Source organism: Brienomyrus brachyistius, chromosome 12 (genome assembly GCF_023856365.1).
Source record: "Brienomyrus brachyistius isolate T26 chromosome 12, BBRACH_0.4, whole genome shotgun sequence".
NCBI classification, from domain to species: domain Eukaryota; kingdom Metazoa; phylum Chordata; class Actinopteri; order Osteoglossiformes; family Mormyridae; genus Brienomyrus; species Brienomyrus brachyistius.
The window spans coordinates 19651708-19679664 of record NC_064544.1 but is presented as its reverse complement, the minus strand read 5'-3'; the positions used below and the strand labels follow the sequence as shown (position 1 = coordinate 19679664).

Below are 27957 nucleotides of genomic sequence, written 5' to 3'. Positions count from 1 at the left end.
GTGAAAGAGAGCAAATACCCTTTCTGTGTTCATTTATAATTGCAACAGCCCTAGGATATGTGCTGTGTAATGTATTATAATAATATTAACTAATTTTCTTAATATTCCAGTATCCTGCTTTTCAGGATATTTTATTTGTGTACTGTGTACTTTTTAATTTGTTGGCACCCTGTTTACTTGTTTTAACTGTGTACTGTCTTTGTGCTTTGTCTGTTTTGCACTATATGTACACACGTGGACAAAATTGTTGGTACCCTTCAGTCAATGAAAGAAAAACTCACAATGGTCACAGAAATAACTTTAATCTGACAAAAGTAATAATAAATAAAAATTCTATGAAATTTAACTAATAAAAGTCAGACATTGATTTTCAACCATGTTTCAACAGAATTAATAAAAAAAAAAACTCATGAAACAGGCCTGGACAAAAATGATGGTACCCCTAACTTAATATTTTGTTGCACAACCTTTTGAGGCAATCACTGCAATCAAACGATTCCTGTAACTGTCAATGAGACTTCTGCACTTCTCAGCAGGTATTTTGGCCCACTCCTCATGAGCAAACTGCTCCAGTTGTCTCAGGTTTGAAGGGTGCCTTTTCCAGACGGCATGTTTCAGCTCTTTCCAAAGATGCTCAATAGGATTGAGGTCAGGGCTCATAGAAGGCCACTTTAGAATAGTCCAATGTTTTCCTCGTAGCCATTCTTGGGTGTTTTTAGCTGTGTGTTTTGGGTCATTGTCCTGTTGCAAGACCCATGACCTGCGACTGAGACCAAGCTTTCTGACACTGGCCAGCACATTTCTCTCTAGAATCCCTTGATAGTCTTGAGATTTCATTGTACCCTGCACAGATTCAAGACACCCTGTGCCAGATGCAGCAAAGCAGCCCCAGAACATAACAGAGCCTCCTCCATGTTTCACAGAAGGGACAGTGTTCTTTTCTTGATATGCTTAATTTTTCCGTCTGTGAACATAGAGCTGATGTGCCTTGGCAAAAAGTTCAATTTTTGTCTCATCTGTCCATAGGACATTCTCCCAGAATCTTTGTGGCTTGTCCACATGTAGTGTGGCAAATTCCAGTCTGGCTTTTTTATGACTTGTTTTCAACAATGGTGTCCTCCTTGGTCGTCTCCCATGAAGTCCACTTTGGCTCAAACAACGACGGATGGTGCGATCTGACACTGATGTTCCTTGAGCTTGAAGTTCACCTTGGATCTCTTTAGAAGTTTTTCTGGGCTCTTTTGTTACCATTCGTATTATCCGTCTCTTTGATTTGTCATCAATTTTCCTCCTGCGGCCACGTCCAGGGAGGTTGGCTACAGTCCCATGGATCTTAAACTTCTGAATAATATGTGCAACTGTAGTCACAGGAACATCAAGCTGCTTTGAGATGGTCTTATAGCCTTTTCCTTTGACATGCTTGTCTATAATTTTCTTTCTAATCTCCTGAGACAACTCTTTCCTTCTCTTCCTCTGGTCCATGTTGAGTGTGGTACACACCATGTCACCAAACAACACAGTGACTACCTGGAGCCCTATATATAGGTCCACTGACTGATTACAAGATTGTAGACACCTGTGATGCTAATTAGTGGACACACCTTGGATTAACATGTCCCTTTGGTCACATTATTTTCAGTCTTTTCTAGGGGTACCATCATTTTTGTCCAGGCCTGTTTCATGAGTTTTTTTTTTTATTAATTCTGTTGAAGCATGGTTGAAAATCAATGTCTGACTTTTATTAGTTAAATTTCATAGAATTTTTATTTATTATTACTTTTGTCAGATTAAAGTTATTTCTGTGACCATTGTGAGTTTTTCTTTCATTGACTGAAGGGTACCAACAATTTTGTCCACGTGTGTATGTCTGGATGTGCTATTCCCATTTGCTGCTGTACATGAAAGAATTTCCCCTTGGGCTCAATAAAGTTTATTTTAATCGACTGATGCAGAGAGTTTTTTTTTCTAGCTGTTACGGCTTGCTGGCACTCTATAAATCAAGTTTATTCCATATGCTGTTTTGTTGCAATTAAAACGATGATATTGCCAAGAGCAAGGATCGCTGTCCTGTCTAGTAGTGTGGAATTTGATAATTGCTAAGCCATCATGCGGACAGTGAGAAAAGTAGTGTTGTGTGCAGAAGGAAAGGAGCATGTTACAGACAGAGATAGCTCAGCTGGTTTAGGAATTAGACTTATGTAGGCGATGTGAAGACGATGTTAAGACGATGTGTTTTAAAAGTATTCATCTTAAATTTCTTAAACTGCCTGTATTCTTCAATACTGTTTCATAAACATAAAATGAACTGAATATGGAATACACATTTTTGTATTCTGAAGAAGTAATGTAGGTACTTGTACAACCCAACCCTGGTGTCATGTGACTGAATATTATATTGATATAATATTCCCTTTATAAAGGGAGCCGAAGGAAAGACAGCCAAGGTTTAACAGAGGAAAACCTTTGATTTATTTAGCACAGATGGTAATAACACTGAATTTTATATTAATAATAGTGATAGGGTGTGGCACTATTGTGGATATCTATACACCATAGACTAATGTAATCTTTCTGTTTTCAGAATATTCAATTATGACTGCAGTTGCTGCTTTGGGAATCTGTGCCTGCGGAATTATCAAGGATTATTTATTGATTTATGAAGAAAAGCGTTTGGAGGGATTTTATTGTAAGTATGAAACTTTGCACTGAACCATATTCAGCCTGTTTGTCACTGATAAGTTACCCCACAGCAGTATGTGGCTGCAAGATGAGAACATTAGAAATTTACAAACGAGAAGAGGGCATTTGGCCCATCAATCGTTTAGGTAGAACTTAAGTAATAGCTTAATTAATAGCTTAATATCCAGGATTACTTCTATCCCCTTTTTTGAATATGGACGTTATATTAGCATGCTTCCAATCAGAAGGTACCACACCAGTAGATAAGGATTTCTGAAATAGTAAAGTTAGAGGTTGGCTAATAATATCCCTCAACTCTTTTAAAACTATAGGTAAGATGCCATCAGGGCCCTGTGATTTATTTATTTTGAGCTTACCTAGGCTTAGTACCACATCAGCCTCAGCTATACATATATTGGTCATAGACCATGCTGTATTCGTACTAGTGGTAAGTTGGTGGTAAGTTACTCGTGTTCTCTACTGTGAACACCCGTGTAAAACAATCATTAAACTCATTTACTATATCAGTTTCATTTCCAATGATAAGGCCCTTGCTATCCTGCAAATTAGTGATTTCAGCTTTTAGAGCTCCTTTTTTGGATGGCACTGCTTGGTGTTTTAAATGCTTTTTTTAGATATTGTCATTTTCAAATCTATATAAATACAAATGTGATTAAAGAGGAATGCAACAGGATAAAATTAAATTTTATACCTGCTCACTAGTAAATTGTGCTATTTTTAGAACAGGTTCGGGGGGAACTCATGTGGTCCTTGGGGGCATCCTGATGCCCGTGGGCACCATGTTGGTGTCCCCTGATGTAAACACACTCTCCCCTGCCACAAGTATTACTGAAGCCAAAGGAATCTCTATTGGCCCTGAAAGGCCCTGCTAGCTCGATGGCCACATCAGGATTGTTATTATGGAGGCAGGTTTCAATGTCCTTCATCTTGCTCACTACCATCGTTTGCAGTGAAGTATTGCAGAGTATGATCAGCAATGCAGTATTGCAGAGCATCTGCACAGGGTTACATTTGAAAAAAACCAAAAGGACTCTATATATTGAGGAAGATGGTGGCGCAGGAGGTAGCGATATCGTCCAGCAACTAGAGGGTTGCAGGTTCGAGTCCTGGTTCCTCCTGACCCCATCAAAGTGTCCTTGAGCAAGACACTGAACCCCAAATTGCTCCCAGTGAGCAGGTTGGCACTTTGCATGGCAGCCTCCGCCGCCGGTGTGTGAATGGGTGAATGTGAGGCATAAAATGTAAAGTGCTTTGAGTACTCGTAGGAGTAGAAAGGCGCTATATAAATGCAGTCCATTTACCATTTATCAGTTCACAGTGTCTGTTGGTGTGGGGAGCCATCTTTTGGGAGTCATTAGGACTGATGATGCTCTGCATCCGGTCATATAACAGCCAAGGAATCATTTAGTCTAACCCTCTGTAAGTGCCCACCCTTCAAATATATAACAGTCAAAAGTACACAGAGGGATAATGTTTAATGGGGCCTGTTGTATGTTATGTTTATTTAATCTGTTATTTTACGTGTTTTATTGCTTTTCAGATTTTGTTCAGAAAATCCTTTTGGGGATTTTCTTCATGCTGCATCTGATATTAAGTTGCCTTTATCTAAGTGTGATTCTAGAAAATGACAAAGGTAAGGAAAACCTTTAACTGTAAGGAAAACCTTTAACTGTAAGGAAAACATTTAACTGTAAGGATAACATTTAACTGTAATACAACTTTTACTATTGGCCATTTATGGTAAATGGTGTTTGTAAAATGTTTATAATCCTGAAATATTTTTGGGGGGATGCAGTTAACAATAGTTTCAAGTCATTACTGAATTACACCTTACTAATAAAGGCATGTACTTTGATGTAATGAATACTAAATAGACAGTAATACATTCTGTGTAAGCTGTAAAATGGACACTTACAGTGATGGAGTGGTTTTGATATTAAATTGTTCTGTGTGTCTTCAAAGACGTATTTACTGATTTTAGAGGAACAAGAAGTTGTTTATTTCATTAATATCCATTGTTGTATTAAAAACTGAAATTAACTGCAATTAACTATGACCACAGGACGACCTGTAAAGATCTGCGAGTTTGTGTTCATCTACATTCTGACTGTCACATTGTTCTTTCGATATTGGCTTCGGCAACAAGTCATTGGTATATATTTATTTTGATATAATTTTTAAACAAGTATTATATTGACAAGTTGTTTAAATATTCTGCTTCATAAATATGTTTTAAGTAAATGATTATGAATGTTTTTTTTTTTTTTTTACAAAAAAACTTTTGTAAACAGAGCATTAAAAGTTTTCAGTTTCAGTTTAATGAAAATACCCTATGACAGATGTACGACTTTGAATTTATATACAGATACAACTTCCTGCAATTTTCTATTCATAATACTTAATTGTTTCTGATCTATGAAAAAAAATGTACTTTTTATATGACGATTTGACTCATTGAAGGAAAAAAAATCACCTACATCCATATCAACCTTGTGACAAAGTAACTCCATGAACCAAATCTAAATGAAAATGACTTAAATTACACTAGACACACCGAAGCTTGACTACCAGCCCTGATGAACCAGCACATGACTTAAATAAAACCCCTCAAGTGATGTGGACACCTTGCCTGGATCATAAGCACTTTCTGAAGACATGAGAAAGAAAGTTACTGAAATACATAAGTGACGAAAGGGGTACAAAGCAATCTCTAAAACCCTTGGACTCCAGTAAACCTCTGTGAGTGCCATCATCTCCAAATGGAAATGACTTGAAACCATGGCAGAACTGCCCAGGAGTGGCTAGCTTAGCAGAATTACTCCAAAAGTTCATGGAAAGCTAATCAGTGAAGTGACAGCAGACCCTGGATAAAGATCTAAGGAACTGCTGGCCTCTCTCAGATCAGTTAATGTGTGATTCCATGATTAGAAAGACAGTGGGCTATAATGGTGTCCTTGGGAGTAAAGTTAACACAACTTCACACAAAGAACGTCATTGCCACAGTCAGACATGATGACAGAGTGATGCTGTGGGGAGGCTTTGCTGCTGCTCGGACTGGGCAACTTGCTGTAATTGAGGGAAGCATGAATTCAGCTGTCTTGCAGGAAGTACTGAAGGAGAATGTCCATCATCAGTCTGTGGTCTGAAGCGCAGCTGGGTTATGCAGCAGGACAATGATCTGAAGCAAGTCCAATTTTGATTGGCTGAAAAGCAGAGAAAAAAACGTTTTTTTCGGTATCCTACTCAAAGTCCGTGCTAAAATCCCATTGAGATATTAGGGTGGGAACTGAAATGGGCAGGTTATATTTGAAAATCATCTGATGTGGCTGAATAAAAAAAAAAGAGTGGATCAAAATTTCTCACACACAGCAAATGCCAATTACTTTGTCATATGAGTGATATCGTTGTTGCTGAATGTTTATTTGTTTCTTTCCCTTTCCTTCGGTGAATAAAATAATCATTTAGAAAACTGTACTGTGTACTTGGATGTTCTTTGTCTTTGTCTACTAAATTTGCTTGGTTATCAGACACATTTAAGTGTTTTGAATAAGCAAACATAAAGGGAATCAGGGCAAATATTTTGTCACCACTGTATGTAGCTGTATGACTAATGCTTTTCTCTCTACCTTTCAGCCAAACCCCGTAAATATGTATATTTCTCAGGGGCTTTTGGTTTCCCTCTCCTGAATTCTGTTGCCCTGGCTGTAGCATTAAAACGCAAAGCAGGTAAATACACTAGAACCTTGAGATGTTTCTCCTGCCATTTTACTTTTACTATGTGAACTCAATAATGCAGCTAAATTGTACAAACCCTTTAATAAATATAAATATATATTTCCGTGGTTTAATATCTGTCACTTACTGTTCAGTTACTGACCTCAGTTCTCAGTGATTTTTGTGATGATGTCATTTCAGACACAGGAAAACAGCCACTGGATCTACGGCTGATTGTCCTGATTTCTGGGTCTGTCTTCCTCTTTGGCTGGTTCGTTATAGAGATGTCTGCATACTGTAAGTATAACAAATGTATGATGCATCACTTACCATAAAGGCTGAATATATGTACTGGGATTTTTCCAGCGTGTTGCCAGCTTTCCAGTCATTGTTTACATCTCCACATGCTCAGCACTTAAGCAGGATGTTACATTTATAATCACATAGTTATTTATTCACTATAGCTGTGGCTCATGACCTAACATTTCATAACACTGCTTTAATTTTTTAAAGCTTTTTTTGCTCTTCCTTTATGATGCTGTTACAGTGGTGTAGGACTGTAATGGCCTCCTGCCAGTAGGGGGCACTGAGGCTGGAATGAGGAGCTTTGACTATTACAAAGGAAGAGGCATGATTTAAACATCCTCGGTGATACAGCACATGTGTCTATGTAATACAGAAAACTGTCACTGTCAGTAATCATTATTATGTAATAATTATAAATATACAGGTAATAATCAGTAGTCAGTAATAATCAGTAATAATCAGTAGTTCTCATTACACATTAACATTACTTATTTTTTATAACATAGCAGTTACAATACACTGTCTTAGTATTGATGAGCTCCAACAGTTAATTGTTTTAATCTTAATCTTTTTTAATTACAGGGTTGGTTAAAAAAGAAAAGTAAGTAGACATATTATATAATACATGTATAAGTCATTATATTGATAAAATGGTAGAAATATGGAAGAACAATCCATTCATCTATCCGTCACAGGAAGCACTGAGTACAAGGTAGGGGACAACATCACAGGGTAAACACACATTCACGTACGATGGGCCTAACCTTATGTTTTGGGACCGGGAGGAAGCCGGAGTATCGGGGGAAACATGGGGAGAGCATGCAAACTACACAGAGCCCAAGTCAGGAGGTGTGAGGTGCTGGTGTTACCCACTGAGTCACCATGTAAACTACACAGAGCCCAAGTCAGGAGGTGTGAGGTGCCAGTGTTACCCACTGAGTCACCATGTAAACTACACAGAGCCCAAGCCAGGGGGTGTGAGGTGCCAGTGTTACCCACTGAGTCACCATGTAAACTACACAGAGTCCAAGCCGGGGGGTGTGAGGTGCCAGTGTTACCCACTGAGTCACCATGCAAACCACACAGAGCCCAAGCCAGGGGGTGTGAGGTGCCAGTGTTACCCACTGAGTCACCATGTAAACTACACAGAGTCCAAGCCGGGGGGTGTGAGGTGCCAGTGTTACCCACTGAGTCACCATGGAAACTACACAGAGCCCAAGCCGGGGGGTGTGAGGTGCCGGTGTTACCTACTGAGTCACCATGTAAACCACGCAGAGCCCAAGCGGGGGGGTGTGAGGTGCCAGTGTTACCCACTGAGTCACCATGCAAACTACACAGAGCCCAAGCCGGGGGGTGTGAGGTGCCAGTGTTACCCACTGAGTCACCATGTAAACTACACAGAGCACAAGCCGGGGGGTGTGAGGTGCCAGTGTTACCCACTGAGTCACCATGCAAACTACACAGAGCCCAAGCCGGGGGGTGTGAGGTGCCAGTGTTACCCACTGAGTCACCATGTAAACTACACAGAGCCCAAGCGGGGGGGTGTGAGGTGCCAGTGTTACCCACTGAGTCACCATGTAAACTACACAGAGCCCAAGCGGGGGGGTGTGAGGTGCCAGTGTTACCCACTGAGTCACCATGTAAACTACACAGAGCCCAAGCCGGGGGGTGTGAGGTGCCAGTGTTACCCACTGAGTCACCATGTAAACTACACAGAGCCCAAGTCAGGGGGTGTGAGGTGCCAGTGATACCCACTGAGTCACCATGCAAAATGTTGCAAATGAGTGTCACCATGTGTTTATCGTTGCGGTCATATAATTCATAATCTTTTACGGGAACCAAACCCTTATTGAAAACTTTGTCAACTTTTGCCAAAATTAGCTAAATTTAGGTGGTAATGGGAATTGGTACGATACTCATGAAATTTTACTGTTTTGTGTAAAATGTGCTGTTCTGACAAAGCTTAGTTGTAATAATTGTATTATTATTTCCTTAGACTAAAAAAAGTGTTCAGCCGTTTTTGGAGATTCAAAGATCCTGAGCCAGATCAGGTAGGTGCCCAAGATGCATCTGTCCCTCTGCTTGGTGTCCTGGGGCCTGTTTCTGTTCTCAGTCTGACCATCTTCCCTCAGATTATTATACCTAATTGTGTCTGTAGCATATCTGTGTCCCTTGTGCTCTTCCTCCTTCCCTGTAAGTATGGAGTCTGTTGAGATAGAAGAAGAGCCCTTATTATGACTCCAGCACACAGGAACATCTCAGTACATTCTCCATGGTCACGGGCCGCTGTTACTAAACATGGTAGGGAAGGCGGCCATATAATACTGTAACACTGACAAAGGTTGATTAAACAATAGAAATGTTAATTGGCGAAGAGCACCTTGGACAATCTACACATACACTCTGGCACATGTGTCATCCACAACCCCAAAGCCAAAACTAAACAACTGAGTTAAGCCCCCAATCACGGCCTAATACACCAGCCTTCCTGTGCTTGTCAGGAAGCAGGAGGAACACTAGGTGGCTGGAGAAGGGATACCAGGGGCCCTGGAGCTTGTGTGGTGGTGTTTCCCCTATAAGGGCCCAGTCTGTATCTGTGCAGAGACCCCCTCCTCCCCCTAGGTGGTACTTGCATCCTGTGCACCATCTCCCCCATCCTCACTAGTACTGTGCTCTGCAGGACCACCCCGCCCCCCCACTCCTCCTCTAGGAGTACTCCACCCAAACCAGCTCCCCAGCCAGGAAGTGTCTTCCCTGGCCTCGGAGATTGTAGTTGTGCTTTTGCCCCATGCCAGCCCTGTGTGCTGCCTATTGTCGTGTTTGTCATGTTTTTCTGCTCATTGATTTCAGTATCGGTTTCAATCAATTCACCATGTAAAATTAATCTTAATCTCACACGGTAGTAAAACATAAAAGCCTCACTTTAACATTAATACCAAAATAATTTATCACTTTAATTGGTATTACAATTGGTTATGGGTGATCTTATTATTTCAAAAAGGTATAAAAAGTGACACCGGTAATGTTTCCTTATGGATTTGTCTATATGCTAACAGAACAACGCTAACAGAATGGCAAGCCACTTCAGCCGAAAACCGTGTCTTTGACAATACATTTCAACTCCATCCATCCATTTTCCAAACCGCTTATCCTACTGGGTCACGGGGATACATTTCAACTATCCATCCATCCATTTTCCAAACCGCTTATCCTACTGGGTCGCGGGGATACATTTCAACTATTTGTACAAAAAAATAATGTTACTTTATACACAGAAACTTCAGCAAACATGAAATCACCAGTAAGCTAAGCCTATTTATCCAGCTGAATACCTTTCAGCTTTACAGTTTCATGACAGAGCAGCCGCCCTTTTAGGAACTTTTTGGTTAATGGTGTTAGATTCGCTGCTACTATTAACACTGATGCCAAATTATGGTGAACAAAAGGGCTGCATATGCTGAAGTACGTCTTGCTTGAAGGTTAAAGGAGTTTGATGTTCATTGGCGTGGGAAACAATGGTTATTGTGTTAGGACAGAAACCCTTGCTGAGCTGGTCCTTGGCAGCTCACTCTGTATGGCGGGGGGCATGTGCACGCAGCCTGCCCCCCTAGGTCCTCAGTGTCATTAGCTGATACCCGAAGAGGCTCACCCAGTCATCTCCATCAACCCCAATGGGTAACTTTTCAGGAGGTCCAGTTGAATGCACTGGGAACAGGTTATCATGGACTACCAAGATTATTTTTATTTATTTGATTATTATTTGCACTGTGTGTAATACCTTTGCATGCTGTGTCTTTTGTATTAAAAATACACTACAGTATATGGACATTGGGTCACCTGGCCATTACACATACAGGAAATTTATGGCATCCCAATCGAAATCCATAGGCATCAATATGGAGTTGGTCCCCCCTATGCAGCTATAACAGCTGCCACTCTTCTTGGAGTGTATCTGTGGGAATTTTTGTACATTCATCCAGAAGAGCATTTGTGAGATCAGGCACTGATGTTGGATGTGAAGGCCTGGCTCTCAATCTTCATTCTGGTTCATTCGAAAAGGTATTCGATGGGGTTGAGGTCAGGGCCAGTGAAGTTCCACACCAAACTCACCCAACCATATCTTCATGGACCTTGCTTTGTGCACTGGGGACGGTCATGTTGGAACAGAAAAGGGCCTTCCCCAAACTGTTCCCACAAAGTTGGAAGCATAGTATTGTCCAAAATGTCTTAGTCTGCTGAAGCATTAAAAGTTCCTTTTATTGGAAGTAAGTGGCCTAGTCCAACTTCTGAAAAACAACCCCATACCATTATCCCTCCACAACCAAACTATGGACCTTGGACTATGGCAATAATACAACTTGCAGTTAATAGTGGAATATCTAGCAGGGAAGACAAATTGACTTATTACAAAGGTGGCATCCTTTGACCGAAGCATGTTTAAATTCACTGAGCTCTTCAAAACCACGCATACTTTCACAAATGTTTGAAGACCTCACTGCATGGTTAGGGGCTTGATTTTTTAAACTTGTGGCAATTGATTTAAATTAAATACCTGAATTCAATGATCAAAAGGTGTGTCCCAGTACATACATTTTATGTTTCTCTGTGCTGTGGGAAACAGAGCTAAGGAGCATGGACTGATGACAGCGTGTTGCTGCGCCCACCACACAACAAACCACCTCCGGGATGAGAACCTGAGTGTAGCTATGTAATACCTCAGTACCACACTAGTCCTGATGGAACAGTGTGAGTTTTTTCCAGTGGCCAATCCTGCCACCAACCTCCACACTTTCCCAGTATGTTGGAGGACCTGCTTGCAGGGCTGGATGTAGATTAACATCATACCCAAAGCAAAGCAATTGCACATTAAGGGCCTTGGCCTATGGGTCCAACAGAGTAGGATCACTCCTGGCTTTCACAGGATTTCACTCAGCAACCTTCTGAGTGCTGGCATTGATCCCTAACCTCAGAGCCACGACTCCACCCAGGTGAACAGGCACACGTAAAAATTACATTTGCAGCAATGTCTGATTATATACATTTATGTGAAATTTGATAAATAAAGCCCCTGGTCTCTGTACACATACATTGTGAGTATTTTTAAAGTGATGTATGTGTTGGATTGTAGACTGTAATTCCAACATTTCATTAATGTTTGGTTACATTAAAACTAATTTAATGTAAACTGAAAAGTAAATATCACTTCATAGTTACTGTTCTGTGTTTGATGAAACCCATTAATATGGACTTTTTAAGTTAATACTGTCACTTCCATAGGGATCACATAACAATGAGGAGACTGTTGCATTGTCCCACACTGATCCCAATGGACCAAACACAGAGGAGGTAAACAGAGGAGCAAGAACTCTGTGATTCTCAGGGTTCCTGTCATTTACTCCACTTTGGGTCCAAGGACACAATTAGCTGTCAGTTTTTACAGTATATTTCAATAAGTAATAAGGAAGTTTGCTTCTTAATGAAAGTCTGCATGCATGAGAGTTTCATTCATGCTATAATTCTTGGGATGTTAACATTTTTAAATATTTGCTCAACTTAAAATTAGTCCTGCATACTGGTAGGTATAGTAAATTTTACATTACTTGTTTGATGAAAAAATAATATAAAATGTATCAACTGACACACTTTTGCAGGGATCACATGAGAATCAGGAGATGGAGGCGTCATCACCTGCTGATCACAATGAACCAAACCCAGAGGAGGTATTACTGGGGGAGAAGAACACAGAAGTCTGAAGGATCTCTGGAGTTTATTTAATTTTTGTTTTTGCCTGTAGTCAAGCCCTACTGAATCACCTGGTTAGCTGTGTCAACAGTCCTCAGGTTATGGGTGCTCTGTTACAATTCATTTTGTCTGAAGACTTGGGGGACTTTGCTGGATATCAGATAAATATTTCTAGGGCAATCTGCACATGCATATAGGCAAATGTTCATCTGCAGAGAAGCACCCTGGGAAGGTCCTTTATGTTTTATATATAGTCAGTCACTTGTGGATTAAGTCAAATTTGAAGACGGTCTCCCAAGGGCTTTAGGTCACATATCAGCACATGCAAATTCCTGCTTTATATGCTCGTAATATCATTGATTTGCACTAACCATCAAAATGTATTTACTGTATATGATTTTGTTTTTATATGCGAGGAACGCGACGCTTATAGCCATGGGTGCTGATGACATGGGAGAGACGCACTTTTCTAACCCAGTTTATTGTGATATCTTTATGTATTATTTAGGTGTTATTACTGGGGGTGGCACAGAGCTAAGTGGGCTAAGCCTGTGTGTTTGTAATCAGAAGGTCATCAATTCAAACCCATCCTCCGCACATCTGAGGTCCTTGAGCAAGACCCGTAATCCCCAGCTCTCTGGGTGCTACAACAGGTGGCTGCCCTTCACAGCCAGCTTACTCTTCCCAATGAATAGCAAGTTGGGGGAGGTGTAAAGAGAATTTCCCCACAGGGATCAGTCAGTTATTACGTCTTTCATATGTTTCATTTTCAACATTTCATTAATTACAACATTGTGATTTATTAGTATTTACTTTATTACACTTTATTAGTCTTTTACACATTATTACTTTTTTTACACTTTATTACTCTCTTACACTTTATTACTCTATTACACTTTATTACTCTCTTACACATTATTATTTTTTACACTTTATTACTCTCTTACACGTTATTACATTTTATTACTTTAATACATTTTATTACTCTATTACACTTTATTACTCTGTTACACTTATTATTCTCTTACACTTTATTATTCTCTAACACTTTGTTACTTTATTACACTTTATTATTCCATTACACACTGCATTAGTCTTGAACAGAGTTTCTCAAACTTATCATGAGCCAATTTTATGCAGGAACATATTTCCTGACCCATGTTTTATACTGTGAATAAAGTGAAAATAAAACATGCTTAAAGTGCCTAAACAGCCTGCATTATAAAATACAAACTGCTAAAAATATTAGTTTTAAATTTAAGGTATTTAAACATCAAGCGTGTAAAAATTTATTTGCCTACTTTACAAGAAAAATAATATAGTTGTGGATTTACTTTGTCCGTATGATTTTTGTCACTGGCTTGTTGAGTTTATTGTAATTTCGTTTAATTATTTAATTTATTTCCCCTCCTGTGTTTTGGTCTGACCAGCCACTGCATACATTTCCCCTCCTGTGTTTTGGTCTGACCAGCCACTGCATACATTTCCTCTCCTGTGTTTTGGTCTGACTAGCCACTGCATACATTTCCCCTCCTGTGTTTTCATCTGGCGAGCCACTGCATACATTTCCCCTCCTGTGTTTTAGTCTGGCCAGCCACTGCATACATTTCCCCTCCTGTGTTTTGGTCTGGCCAGCCACTGCATACATTTCCCCTCCTGTGTTTTCATCTGGCCAGCCACTGCAGACATTTCCCCTCCTGTGTTTTCATCTGGCCAGCCACTGCATACATTTCCCCTCCTGTGTTTTTGTCTGGCCAGCCACTGCATACATTTCCCCTCCTGTGTTTTCGTCTGACCAGCCACTGCATACATTTCCTCTCCTGTGTTTTGGTCTGACTAGCTACTGCATACATTTCCCCTCCTGTGTTTTCATCTGGCCAGCCACTGCATACATTTCCCCTCCTGTGTTTTAGTCTAGCCAGCCACTGCATACATTTCCCCTCCTGTGTTTTGGTCTGGCCAGCCACTGCAGACATTTCCCCTCCTGTGTTTTCATCTGGCCAGCCACTGCATACATTTCCCCTCCTGTGTTTTGGTCTGGCCAGCCACTGCATACATTTCCCCTCCTGTGTTTTCATCTGGCCAACCACTGCAGACATTTCCCCTCCTGTGTTTTCATCTGGCCAGCCACTGCATACGTTTCCCCTCCTGTGTTTTTGTCTGGCCAGCCACTGCATACATTTCCCCTCCTGTGTTTTGGTCTGACCAGCCACTGCATACATTTCCCCTCCTGTGTTTTGGTCTGACCAGCCACTGCATACATTTCCTCTCCTGTGTTTTGGTCTGACTAGCCACTGCATACATTTCCCCTCCTGTGTTTTCATCTGGCCAGCCACTGCATACATTTCCCCTCCTGTGTTTTAGTCTAGCCAGCCACTGCATACATTTCCCCTCCTGTGTTTTGGTCTGGCCAGCCACTGCATACATTTCCCCTCCTGTGTTTTTGTCTGGCCAGCCACTGCATACATTTCCCCTCCCCGTGACTTTGGTTGGTTTATTGGTGTTGGCTTAAGTTTAATTTGGGTAGTTTATTTTTTGTTACATCATTTTGTATATAATAGTAATAAATTATTTATTTCCTTTAACAAACTCTGTATTCCTCATGCATTAACTCCTTGGTTCCTCACAAGGTAGAATTATCTACATTCACCAGATCACATGACAGAGGGCCGCAGAAGCAGCGTCTCCTTTGGAAATGATCGCATTTTCACTTTCGTTTGCTTGTAGAAATCAACATACGGCAACACTCAGTTAAACCTTTATCCTACCACATCAGAAGTGAAAGTTCACTGAAAATTTGTAGAACTGCTTCCTCCTCACCGCTTAACATTTGAATATATAAACATAAAACCAGCCAGGATATGTGGAAATTAATTTTGCATGCATGCGCACTCTTTTGTGAACTGTCATGTAACTCCACATAGCCAACCTACATTTGGTTAGTAGCAACACCAGCTTTCTGGTTAGATAAGATACGACTCATATTTAGCTCTGCTGCTGACTGGCTGCCTCTGGAAGGGGGAAGGAAAGTATATGAGAAGGAAGACGTGTGTTCTGTGAAGATAGCGAGCAGATGTCAGTAAAGCCATTTGCCAATGAACCTACTTGTTTGTACTTATTCCATAACAGATGTGGAATTATATAAGCTGTGGCACAAAAATGAAAACAACAAAGCATATAAAACATACCATCCTGAAATGAATTAATTATTAATCTATCATAAGAATCACAATACTAAAAATAGCAGTTGTGTTTTGGATGTGGGGTTTCCCTTTTTGAAGGGTAAAGGCGTCGGACAGGACCATAAATGTAACCAAAACCTATTTTATGACAAGTGACTTTAATCCTGTGAAATTTACATGGATTCGAACCCCCAACCATGCAGGTGTGAGGTCACTGTTTGTGGAGATGTCATTCCTATGGAGGTTTAGGTTGAGATGAATCACCGATAGTTTTGCAAGTTCCCTCTCCTGTTTTTTAAAATCAATTTCTTTTTGCCATTTCTCAGTACTTTCTACATAGTTTACAGTCTTTTCCCCCCTTTTCCTAATACCAGTCACAAGCATAAGACGCCATTCCGTCTTAAGTGGCAAATCTTAAAACTTTGAACACTTTCCATAATCCATATCTTAATAAAGCGTGAGGCAGGGTTACGCCCTCCCGGCAGGGCGTTTCCATCAGGACAACTAGACATTATTCTCTTGAATCACCCTCTGCACATGTTTGACATTGTATGGTGGGCAGAAATTAAACATTCTGTTGTTTTAATTTTGTGCGTAAAAGTGCAGACATGGTGACTTCTATCAGATAAACGCACAAAACCGCGCGTTGGAGGAGACGAACCATTAGCTATATAACGGGAGCAGGGTCTGTGTGCTCAGGTCCTCTGCTATAATTCTGGGCTTAAAGTAAGACAGGTAAACCGAAAGTGAAAAGACGGGATAAATATAGCGGCAATCATGGTAAATACACCCCTGTTTCTGAACAATTATTATTAGATTTTCAAAAATAGATGCAATTTAACATTCGATTGGAAACATTTAACTACTGTAAGTAAACACAATCTGCTTCTAATCGGCGAGGATGAAGATCGGGAGTCACGCCGTTATTTTGTTCTGGCTGAAATTCGTCATCAGAGCTGACGGTATGTATTTGACAATTAGTTAGTCAAATAAATTAATCAATAATTATGAACATGTGTTTGATAATAAAATATTGTGTTAAAGGTTTTGTCTTTGGTTTAGTAATTTAGAAATTGATGACACATTTATATTTAGGCTATTTTTTAATGCTTGTGTGGAGAAGAGCATTCAGTGTGTAATTATTTTTTGTTGATCTACCTGATAAAAAGTCAGTGTCACCTCTGCATGGTGATCTAGGTACCTAGCCAAACTGCCAGTGGTTTCACCAGGCTCACTGGATAAATGGCTGTCGAATTTGCACTACTAGTTCTGACCAGTGCACAACTGTCTCTCATCTTGTCTGCTGTGTGCTTGTAGGACTGATTTCCCTATGTAAGTAGGACACTCTTATCCTGTGACCCCAACCATGTCCCTAGTCTGCTCTGGATCCTAAATAACCTTTTCAGTCTCTTGCATTTGGGTCCACTGTCCTCTCTGTTCGCCATCGCTGACAATTTAATGTTTTGTTGTCATACAGAGATTTTATATCTCTTATCCCTGTGGCAGGTTTCCTGCTACACGGCTCTGCTGGTCCTCTAACAGCCCGGCTGGGAGGAGCTGTACTGCTGCCCTGCTTTGTGGACAGACCCCTGCCTTTGGAGGATCTGGAGGTGGACTGGAGAAGGACTGATTCAGACACCATCGTGTACCTATTCCAGGAGGGTCAGAGCAGCCCTGAATCACAGGGGGACGCCTACAGGGGCAGAGCCCACTTCTTCCCTCAGGAAATCTCCAAAGGCAACTTCTCTCTGCTGCTTGAGGGTGTGAGGACTGCAGATGCAGGAGTGTACAAGTGTGTGGTTTATACAGAGCAGGAGAACCATGAAATATGGGTGGAAATACAGGAAGTAGGCAAGTGAGCCTTTCTGATTTATGGCTTCAAACACATGGATTAGTATTTGAGCTGATCCTTTTTTTGGTGAATGTGGAAATAGACTGTGAAACTCTTTAAAAATGAATTTAAAGCTATAATAGAGAATTTGATTGGGGGGGGGGCAGAAAATAATTAAAATGTAAATTTATATATATTTTTTTTTTGGGGGGGGGGGGGTGAATGAAATACAAATAGAATATTGGGGGGGGTACACATCCCCCCACCGCCCTTTCCCCTGGTTCCTACACCCCTGGAGTAAGTCTATGCAATCATAGCACAGACCAAGCCCATCATCGTGCAGAATCCTACACCATGTGTTTGCAGCCTATTGTGAAAACCTGCTGTTGTTTTAAGTGAGGGAAATGATGAGGAGGCAATAATATATAACAAGATTTAGATAAAAAAAAAAGCTATCCATCCATTTTCCAAACTGCTTATCCTACTGGGTCGCGGGGAGTCCGGAGCCTATCCTGGAAACAATGGGCACGAGGCAGGGAACAGCCCAGGACGGGGGGCCAGCCCATCGCAGGGCACACTTACACACACATGCACTCATGCAATTTAGCAACTCCGATTAGCCTCAGCATGTTTTTGGACTGTGGGGGGAAACCGGAGTACCCGGAGGAAACCCCACGACGACATGCAAACTCCGAACACATGTAACCCAGTTGGAGACTCGAACCCGAGTCCCAGAGGTGTGAGGCAACAGTGCTAACCACTGCACCACCATGCCGCCCCGTGACAACTACAGTACATTTAAATTGTATCATTAATTAAAAATATTAAGACTGACTTTAGACAACTGACACAAGTTTATGTGCATAAAATAGATTAAAACGTAACCAACAATATCATAAAATCAAATGCTTCTTTCAGTTTAGGCTACATTGGGCAGTGTATTCCACATATATTTATCCATACCATATATAATTATCCATAGTGTCACATACTTCACTAGCTTCCTGGCTGAATAGTTTCAGTATTTCTGAAATAGACTTTGACATTGTACTACTGACTTATTGCCGTGATCCACTAATATCCTGTGTGTTACTGTTTCGGAGATTGTATGTATTGTTCAGTTTATTTTATTGCAATGTTGTACTTTATGTTGACTGCTCATTGTATTGTTGCACTATATGTTGATTGCTGCCTGTTATAGTCTGCAAGTAGGCATTCAAATAAGAATTTCACTGTGCTTTGTGCATGTACAATGTTGACCTACATACAGTATGACAAACCTTTGAATCCTTGAATCGGTTCTTGCTGACTGAATTTACAGAAGTCAGCCCATAGTGGCAGATCCCTTATTCTGCATTAAATGAAAGGGCCATTAGGCAAAACAAAAACACAGGGTTGCATGTTAGATGGTCGATAATAGCCTGCATAAATCTGCAAAAATTCAAACATGAATAATTACAGTAGATATTTAAAAAATTCAAGCTTTATTTCATTAATGAAGCTGAAGCCTCCAGACCTAATGTGGAGTGTAATTTAATTGTTTTGTAGAAACTACAGTTAAGATTTTTGTATTTTATGCATTTTTCTTATATTATCTTTGGTGCCGTACATGCTATGTTCCAGAGCGGCTGGTGGTGACGGGTGCAGATGAGCCTGTCTATGCACATGCTGGAGAGGATGTGACTCTCAGCTGCTCTGTGGACACCCATGTTAATGTGGCAGAGCTTCAGGTGGAATGGAGAAAGACAGACAATGACAGTGACATCTTGGTGCTTCTGTATGCTGATGGAGAGAACAGACCAGAGTCTCAGGATGGGAGATACTCTGGAAGAGCTGAATTCCTCACTGAGGAAATTCCCAAAGGAAACTTCTCAATGAAACTGAGGGAAGTCAGGCTGGAAGACAAAGGAGAGTTCAGGTGTGAAGTCCAATCAGATACTGATTTTGCCAGTACAACAGCCAGGATTGCAGCACTGGGTGAGTCACTAGAAGGACTGGTTTTAACATGCATCTCAGCATAGTTCTGTGTGATTAAATCACATTTTCATTCTCCTGAGGGTCAGTGGTTCTGCTGTAGACTGATCGTTATACAAATGCCATAAGGTTTAATCAGTGTAACAGTTACAAAGGTCAAATCTAGTCAATTTTTATGTAAACAAGATTAAATGGATGAATGAATATTTGCTTTAGGTTTCCCCCTTTTCTAAATTTTCTTCACATACTAAGTGAAACAGTCTAATGTGCAATTATAATTTTCTTATTGCATAATAATGTTGGGGAGTTGGAAAGGAATCATGCAAATAAAATTAATTTGTACTCCATCTTTGGAGACAAATTGCTGGGTCAAACATATTTATTCTAATGTATCATGTCAAAACTGTTTTGGAAAAAAATAACAAAAGATATTTCTTGCTCTTTTAGGTTATTCATTCCTGCATTGGCTGATTCTGGGGCTGTGCATCGCTGTCACACCTGTAGTCCTACTTACTGGTGCTTTATCTGTCAGGAATTTAATAAAGGAAGGTAAGTGTAGCATCTGCTCTGTCATTTCTAGTAATTATGATGACATCAGCGGATCCATGTTTGCAGCCACTTATCCTGCAGAGGGCATCTCAGCAGACATGGGGCATCAGGCAGAACTATATCTACACACGGTTCCTGTCCACCGTAGGGCTTAACTTTGATGTCATTAACATACTTTGATCCTGTGTCTCTGGTAACAAATGTGTGACTTTGAATCATTGCAGAAAGTTTTTTGTAGGTAAAAGCAAACAGGCTCTGCAGAGTCACTGGTCACATGTGACTGTTCCACCAATCATGGTTTCTACAGCCTTCATCCTGTGGGGTGTAACTGAAGGTGAGCCCAGTGAAAATTGTGTATAAGTTCTTTTCTTTGGCTAATTTCTGAAACACTGTTAAAGACAGATTTTGTTAATTATTTATGTCTTGTAATTTGTCTATTTAATTTTATGTTCTATGGTGAGCATACGTAGCAACAGTAATAAATAAAATGTATTTATGAAGGTTAAAGATAATGATGCAGGAGGTGTCAACAATTTCACTAGTAAATGTCTGCATATTTGAATAATGTCTGTATAAATAATGTATGCATGTAAATCCAGAATGGCAACACTTTACTTGTACTGCATTACACATACCTTCATCATGCATTATAATGCATTCATAAAGTATTATCAACACAGTTATAACTATTTATAAAATGGCATAAGACATAGTCCTGTGTGTTATGCATTATGAATGCTCTATGAAGGTCTCAAACTGTAATGCACTAAATAACTTCATAATGCAGCACAAAGTATCCTTAATTCTTATACAGATCATTGTAATGCATTTTGGAGGTTTTTATAGTGTATTATAGATGTTTTTCATAGAGCATTCATAATTCATGAGAAACATGGCTATAATGTGCTATATCTGTTTATAAATATTTATACCCATGTGAATAATACTGTATGAATGTGCTACAATGAATTATGAGAACAGTTATCAGTTTTCATAAATATTTATAAACTGTCACTTAATATAGTGAATGGAGAATAACTAAAAGCCATAGTCAATTCTTTCATCCATTTACTGTAACCACTTGTCCTATTCAGGGTTGTGGGGGGTCCAGAGCCAAACCCAGAGTCTATGGGTGCAAGGCAGGGCACAACCCAGGATGGGGGGGCAATCCATCACAGGGCACAGGGCAGGGCACAACCCAGGATGGGGGGGCAATCCATCACAGGGCACAGGGCAGGGCACAACCCAGGATGGGGTGCCAATCCATCACAGGGCACAGGGCAGGGCACAATCCAGGATGGGGTGCTAATCCATCACAGGGCACAGGGCAGGGCAGGGCACAATCCAGGATGGTGTGCCAATCCATCACAGGGCACAGGGCAGGGCACAACCCAGGATGGGGGGGCAATCCATCACAGGGCATAAGGCAGGGCACAACCCAGGATGGGGTGCTAATCCATCACAGGGCACAAGGCAGGGCACAACCCAGGATGGGGTGCCAATCCATCACAGGGCACAAGGCAGGGCACAACCCAGGATGGGGTGCCAATCCATCACAGGGCACAAGGCAGGGCACAACCCAGGATGGGGGGGCAATCCATCACAGGGGCACTCACACATTAGTCACACACTCAGGAAGTTTAGTAATTCCAGTTAACCTCAGCATACTTTTGGACTGTGGGGAGAAACCGGTGGAAACCCCATGATGATATGGGGAGAGAACATGAACTCCACACCATGGAGCCATGGCAGAGACTCGAACCCGGGTCCCACAGGTATGAGATAGCAGTGCTAACCACTGCACCACCATGCTACCATAGTCATTTCTCTTTTTTTATTATTATTTCTTAATTTTATGCAATTATAGTATGAGAGAGTCCGTAAGAGCTCCTCCTACTGGTGAAACAGAAACATTACGGATTTTTTTCTGGTTGGCTGACACATGGTCCCCACTAAACATAGCTTCTTAGAATAAGACTTGCCAAACTGTGTCCTGTGATGGGTTGGTGCTCCATCCTGAGTTGTTCCTTGCCTTACGCCCATAGTCTCTGGTATATCCTGCAGACATCCAGCACAAGACAAGCGGTTTCAGTAAATGGAAGGATGGATGAACTTGCCACCCAAAAAGCTATTTACTGCAATATGTTTCTTAGAAGTAGAACATAATCTTGGTGGAAGTAATCTAGCATCTGATTGGTTACATTGCACTGAAAGTCATTGTAAATCAATCCAGCTGTTCTGATGTCCAAACCAGGGATACATTTCCTAAAAGCATAGTAGCAACTTGCGTAGTTGGAACTATGCAGTTACGACGCAGGTGCCTCCCAAAACCATTGTTTGAACGATGGCGGTAACAACATTGTACTTTGATGGTATGATCCATTGTTAAATTGTGTAAAGTGTAATTTCCAATTTCAGAGGTCATTTTAATGAATAAAGGCATGGAAAAGAAATTACAGAATTTCGAATGCAAGCAGTCAGTCGTGTCACCATTAATGCAAGATTCACTGAGTTCAGCAAAGCAAGAGGAAGCTGTGACAGGAAAACTGGGATCCAGTCTGCAGAGCTACTAGATCTAAATACTGCTAAATGTTCACTGAACGTTATTGTGTGTCACTGGTGTTTCTCAGGATCTGCAGGAGAGGCTGTTACTTGTGCTGTCATCAATCTGCTGAATATCCTGCTGCTGTTTATTATGGATCCATATGTGGACTCAAGAAGTATGTTTCCTTATTTTCATATTTCCCTTCCGTTTCCAACATACACTGTTCAAAGAAGGTGACAGCTTGACAAAATAATAAAATACATCAACAATGATTATTACCTAGGTATACAAATCATAGAGCATTCATAATGCATAATAAACATGGCTTTAATGTGTTATGGCTTTTTAATAAATATTTATAGCCATATTTCTAATAATTTATGAATGCATTATAATGCATTATGAAGGTATCTATAGTGCAGTATAATGACTGCCTTTAAGTAAAGATTTACTAACATTTGCAAAGCATGCAGCGTAAACCCCACACCATAATGTCACTTCAGCAGTACTTCATTTAATAATTCCTTCACACAAATTTCCAAACATTCCGTTACATATGGTCTTGTACCATTGTCATCATTTGGCATAATTTTCAGTTGCTTTAGTCTTTTTGGTCAAAATTGATTATGTAGTTCCCCATTGTACTTTTACACCCAAAATGATATACAGCATGAAAATAATCATTGTGTAAACCACCACATGCGAAACAGTTCAGCCAACTTAAATTGTACTGATACAGCATTGTTACGTTTTTGGTTCCCGCAGTATTTGCTTTTGTTGCCCTTTGTTGTATTTGCCATTCTGCTGCTTCTGTGTTACACTGTGTGACTTCTGTTTGCTACGTGTACTTTGCCTTGAGAGTTGGTAAAGTTACCTGTGCTTTCTCTTGACTATGAAGTTTGCTAATGAAAAATAACCAGTCAGTGACAATGAGAAAGTGGGAACTGACTATGATTCAGACTTGTGGACCTCAGGAGTGTACTTACTGGTGTACTTACATTTTGGCCCAGATGGTATCCACGCTCCTGGACAGTGTAAGGCAGCGTCGGTCAGACAAAGTTCAGGATCCAGCTTCACAGAGAGTTGTTTTGATCCAGCGTTCTGAGCTTCCAGTTGAGCCTGGAGGGAAATATGGTGTTGGATGCTGAGCTGTAATCCACAAACTGCATTCACACCTATGTGTCCCTGTTGTCCAGGTGGGAGAGGGCAGTGGGGAGGGTCAGGTCTATGGCGTCATTGGTGGACCTGTTCTGGCGATTTGTGCATTCAAGAGGGTCTAATGTGTCAGGCAGCGCAGAGCAGATGAAGTTCCTGACCAGTTTCTTGAAGCATTTGCTTACAATGGAGATCTTAGCAACTGGCCACCAGTCATACAGGGATGTTGCTGTAGTGGTTATCAGCAGAGTGATGATGGTGGATATTTTGACGCATGCAGGGATTATGGATAAGGAGAGGGAGAGGTTGGAAATGTCTGTGACTCTCTAACTAGCTGGCCTACCCATGCTCTGAGGACACGGTCGTAGATACCGTCTGGGCCAGCTGCTTTGTGAGTGACACCCTCATGAAAGGTCTACACATGTCATCTTCGGTAACGGAGAACACGGTGCTGTCACCTGCGGTGCACGCCCTCTCCGGTTCGGGGGGGGGGGGGGGGGTGTTATCTGCTTCAAACTGACCACAAAACATGTTTAGCTCTTCTGAGAGAGAGGCGCTGGTCTGCAGTGCACTGGAATTGCATGGTACAACAACCTCCATGCACCTGTTGTTTAAATCCCAAATCCAGTAGTTGTACATTATTCAATGTGATAAATACCAGTTTAACTGACAGTACAAACTGTTTATGCCAAGGTATTAGTGGTAACTTGAGATGTGTGATAATTGTGTTGTGTTTGTTAAAATACCTCTTACATTGACTTTACAGAAAAGGTGACCCTGTCTTTAATACGCACCATCATAGTCACAGCTGTTTGCTTAGGTAAGTTTAAGTGTAACAATGTGGGGTGATGTGCATCTCAGCAGGTTAGGGCTCTTTGCCCATGTCTGGAAGGTTGTGGGCTCAAATCCCATTGCTGGTAGTGTAACTATACTTGAGCTAGGCCCTTAGTCCCATCTGCTTCAGGAACATTGGCTGACCATAATCTCTGATGGCCAATTGCATGCTGCTTTGGACAAAAGCTTCTGATAAGTAAAATGTCATTTTATGGATTTGAAACATGGGCAGTAAATCTGAATGAAGTAGCAGCCCCTGACAAAATATTAAACACACTGTGGTGCATCTTTGAAGATGCCAAACATCTTCAGTGTTTTAGCACATACTGCTAATTTTACGTCTCATTACCGTACAGACTTTAGGTGACTTTGTCACTCTGCTTTCAAAATACAGAAGACATTTCAGACATATGAATGAAGAGAACTGTAAGTCCAAATTGTGCTAGTTGGGCTCCAGTTTCCTGTCCGCAACGTTTTTTTTCTTCTGCGCGCTAATTCCGTCTAGTACGACTTCTGGCCGCTACTCCCGTCACACAGAAGTGTAGCGTGCGTACTCCCAGCATCCTAATTCTTAGTACTTGCGTATACCCTTAAAATTAACATTTCAGGTTTCGAATGGGTGTTCAGAATGTATCTCGTTCATAAATAGGGGAGTGTCTGTATTTCAAAATAAGTAGAGGAGTGTCTATACCTTTAAATCAGAGTTTGATTCCCACCTGAATCCCCATCTTACTCCCCTATGCAGTAACCCAGTTAAGAGGGCCAGTCCTTAGCATGGTGGGTAAGACAAGGACCAGTAACCTGAAGTTTCCCAGCCCAAGTCCTGGGAGAAGCTCGGCCTGTTTACCTTTAGACAGCTGCTTAACCTGAACTGCTCCAGTGCCCAGCTGCCTGAAAGGGGACCATTTTAAATAGATAAGAAACTAAGTTTATTTAAAATAATAATAAGCGAGGAAGAGCAGCCTGAAGTAGCTGCTCCACAGCTCTGCAGGCCTGGAGGTTCCTGTCAACACCTGGACCAGAGGGAGGCTGATGGATTAAGGGAGTAAACTGCCTTTGTTTAGACTGGGGGGCAGTTTGGCTTTATAGCTGTTTGGAATCATGATTTAGGGTGAATAATGTCTCCCAGCCAAACACCCTCACTGACGTTTCATGACTGTATTGGACCAGCCTCCCCCTCCCTCCAGGACTGCTGAGCAGCCTGCTGTGGTAGAGCTGTAAAATATGTGTGTGTAAGGCAGTAGCTTCTCTGGCAGCCCAACTGGCAGCCCAACACCATCCATGTGGATGCGGAAACTTTTTACAAATAAAAATAAAGAAACTAATAAAATAGTAAAACAACTAACTAGATTAACTTGAAAACAAAATGGATAAATCAGCAATTCCACAAAAGGGTATGTAAACAAAAATCACCTGCACAAGCTACATATTCAGGCTCCTGCCCCAGAACCAGCCAAAAAAAAGATGAATAGGCTTCACTCTCTTTTATAGCCACACCTTATTTTATAGCCACACCCTCTTTTATAGCCACGCCCTCTTTTATAAGTACGTCTTCTTTTATAGCAACACCCGCTTTTGTGTCAAATCATGGCAGAGCTACCAGCAATTAAAAAATAAACAAAAGACAATATTACCAAAATAAATAAGCAATAATAATTTCAAAAAATCTGAAACATCCATCCATCCATCCATTCATTTTCCAAACCGCTTATCCTATTGGGTTGTGGGGGGTCCGGAGCCTATCCCAGAAGCCATGGGCACGAGACAGGGAACAACCCAGGATGGGGGGGCCAGCCCATCACAGGGCACACTCACACACCATTCACTCACACATGCACACCTACGGGCAATTTAGCAACTCCTTTTGGACTGATACCCATGTTTAGGAGAGAGTAGAGAGACATTGAGTCGCTTCTCCACAATAACTCTTCTTCTTCTGTGTGGCTCTGCAGGTTTAGACTCTCTGCCCCTGATTCAATTCAATTTATTTTTTATATAGCGCCATTCACCACGGAGTAGCCCCAAGGCGCTTTATATGGCTATGTTTTGATGTTGAGATAGTTATACAAAACAGGAAAAAGGAAAGACAAAGAAATTAGATAAAGAAAGCCAGATGACAACGGAGGAGAGGAACCCTAACTCCCAAGAAAGGAGGAAAAAAATCCTCTGGGGGTCAGCTAGCTGCCTACCCCCTTGGGCATACTAACATTAGCATGAGTGGGCTTGTTTGCTAAAAGCAGGGTCTGATCACATATTTGTTGGTTGATGTCTCGGGGCTGGCAGAGTAAAGAGATTTGTAAACTGCTGGCTCATCCTGCTCTCTGATCCTCGCTTGCACAACCAAAGCATCTGCTAAATAAATGAACCACTGAACACATCTGTTTTTTTCTTCCTGTGTCTGCCATTAATTACATGGTGACTGACTATTCTTAACTCATTTCAGGTTCTGTCATTGAGTCAGCAAAAGATTCAACTCCAGCTGGAAAAGCAATATTTGGAGGGATTTTTGGTGGAATCGTATTTATGTTCGTCTTTTTTATTATGGTCAAAAGTAAGTAAGCTTCTATGGATTTCAGGAGTATTGGACCAGAATTGGGCATAGAGGTTCTATTTCACAGAGGTTCTATTTCACATTTCTAAAAATGTGTGATGATTTTCATACTGTAATTTATAGTTTGCATGTGCTTCCCATGTCATGTGGGTTTGAGTCCCCCTCCTCTGTGTCTGTGTGTAGATTGCATGTGCTCTGTATGTTATGTGGTTTGCAGTAACACAGTGTCCAACATGGGATTGAAACCCAGAACCCCCAGGTCACAGGCAATGGAATGCACAGGGTCACTGAATACATCTTATTATTTTTTTAACTGTGTACCTGTCATGAATTTAATGGCATTTGACTCCATTCTCACCTCTTTTCAGTTCTTCGTTTCGTACTTTTGAAGAGCGATTTGTCAGTTAAAATACATACCTACATATCAGCAATAACTGGAATTATATTTCTGATCATCATGGCTTCATCCATAAGTAAGTTTACAAAGGTTTCCTCCATGTACTCTGGTTCCTCCTCACACACTCACAAAAACATGCATTTAGGAAAAATGGGGTCCATTGTGGCCCATTGTGTGTGAGTGGATGATGTGCCCTGTGATGGACTGGCACCCCACCATGGTGTACCCTGCTCTGGGCTTTAGGGAAAGACTCACCATGGAACTGTACTTGAGAAGGGGTTATGATGGATTGATGGACATTTAGAAGGATAAATGTATTTTTATGTTTGTTTATGGGAGTGGGATTTCAGAAATATGCAACATGGATGGTTTTCATGCATCTTTTATTAATATGTACATGTATATATGGGCAGAGGTGGAGATTTCAGGTCCAGAAAGTACAAATCCAGACCAGGGTTTTGTTTCAACCAAAAATTG

At 41.0% G+C, this 27957-nt stretch overlaps 2 protein-coding genes across 5 annotated transcripts in view; both read left to right on the top strand.

Moving 5' to 3' along the window:
• The window catches only part of LOC125704994 (uncharacterized), a 58400-nt gene extending 51060 nt beyond the window's left edge, over positions 1 to 7340 (top strand). For all 4 annotated transcript variants that reach the window (XM_048971260.1, XM_048971259.1, XM_048971262.1 and 1 more), the window contains 6 exons: positions 2582 to 2686; positions 4241 to 4333; positions 4763 to 4852; positions 6334 to 6426; positions 6616 to 6711; positions 7303 to 7340. In XM_048971260.1, coding sequence (XP_048827217.1) covers positions 2582 to 2686; positions 4241 to 4333; positions 4763 to 4852; positions 6334 to 6426; positions 6616 to 6711; positions 7303 to 7325 — 500 coding nt within the window. In that variant the 3' untranslated portion in view covers positions 7326 to 7340. The remainder of the gene's footprint in view (positions 1 to 2581; positions 2687 to 4240; positions 4334 to 4762; positions 4853 to 6333; positions 6427 to 6615; positions 6712 to 7302) is intronic.
• An 8835-nt stretch (positions 7341 to 16175) lies between these two features.
• The window catches only part of LOC125704987 (uncharacterized), a 132253-nt gene continuing 120471 nt past the window's right edge, over positions 16176 to 27957 (top strand). Inside the window, exons 1-2 of the mRNA XM_048971234.1 lie at positions 16176 to 16606; positions 17151 to 17318. Of these exons, the coding sequence (XP_048827191.1) occupies positions 16546 to 16606; positions 17151 to 17318 (229 nt within the window). The 5' untranslated portion in view covers positions 16176 to 16545. The remainder of the gene's footprint in view (positions 16607 to 17150; positions 17319 to 27957) is intronic.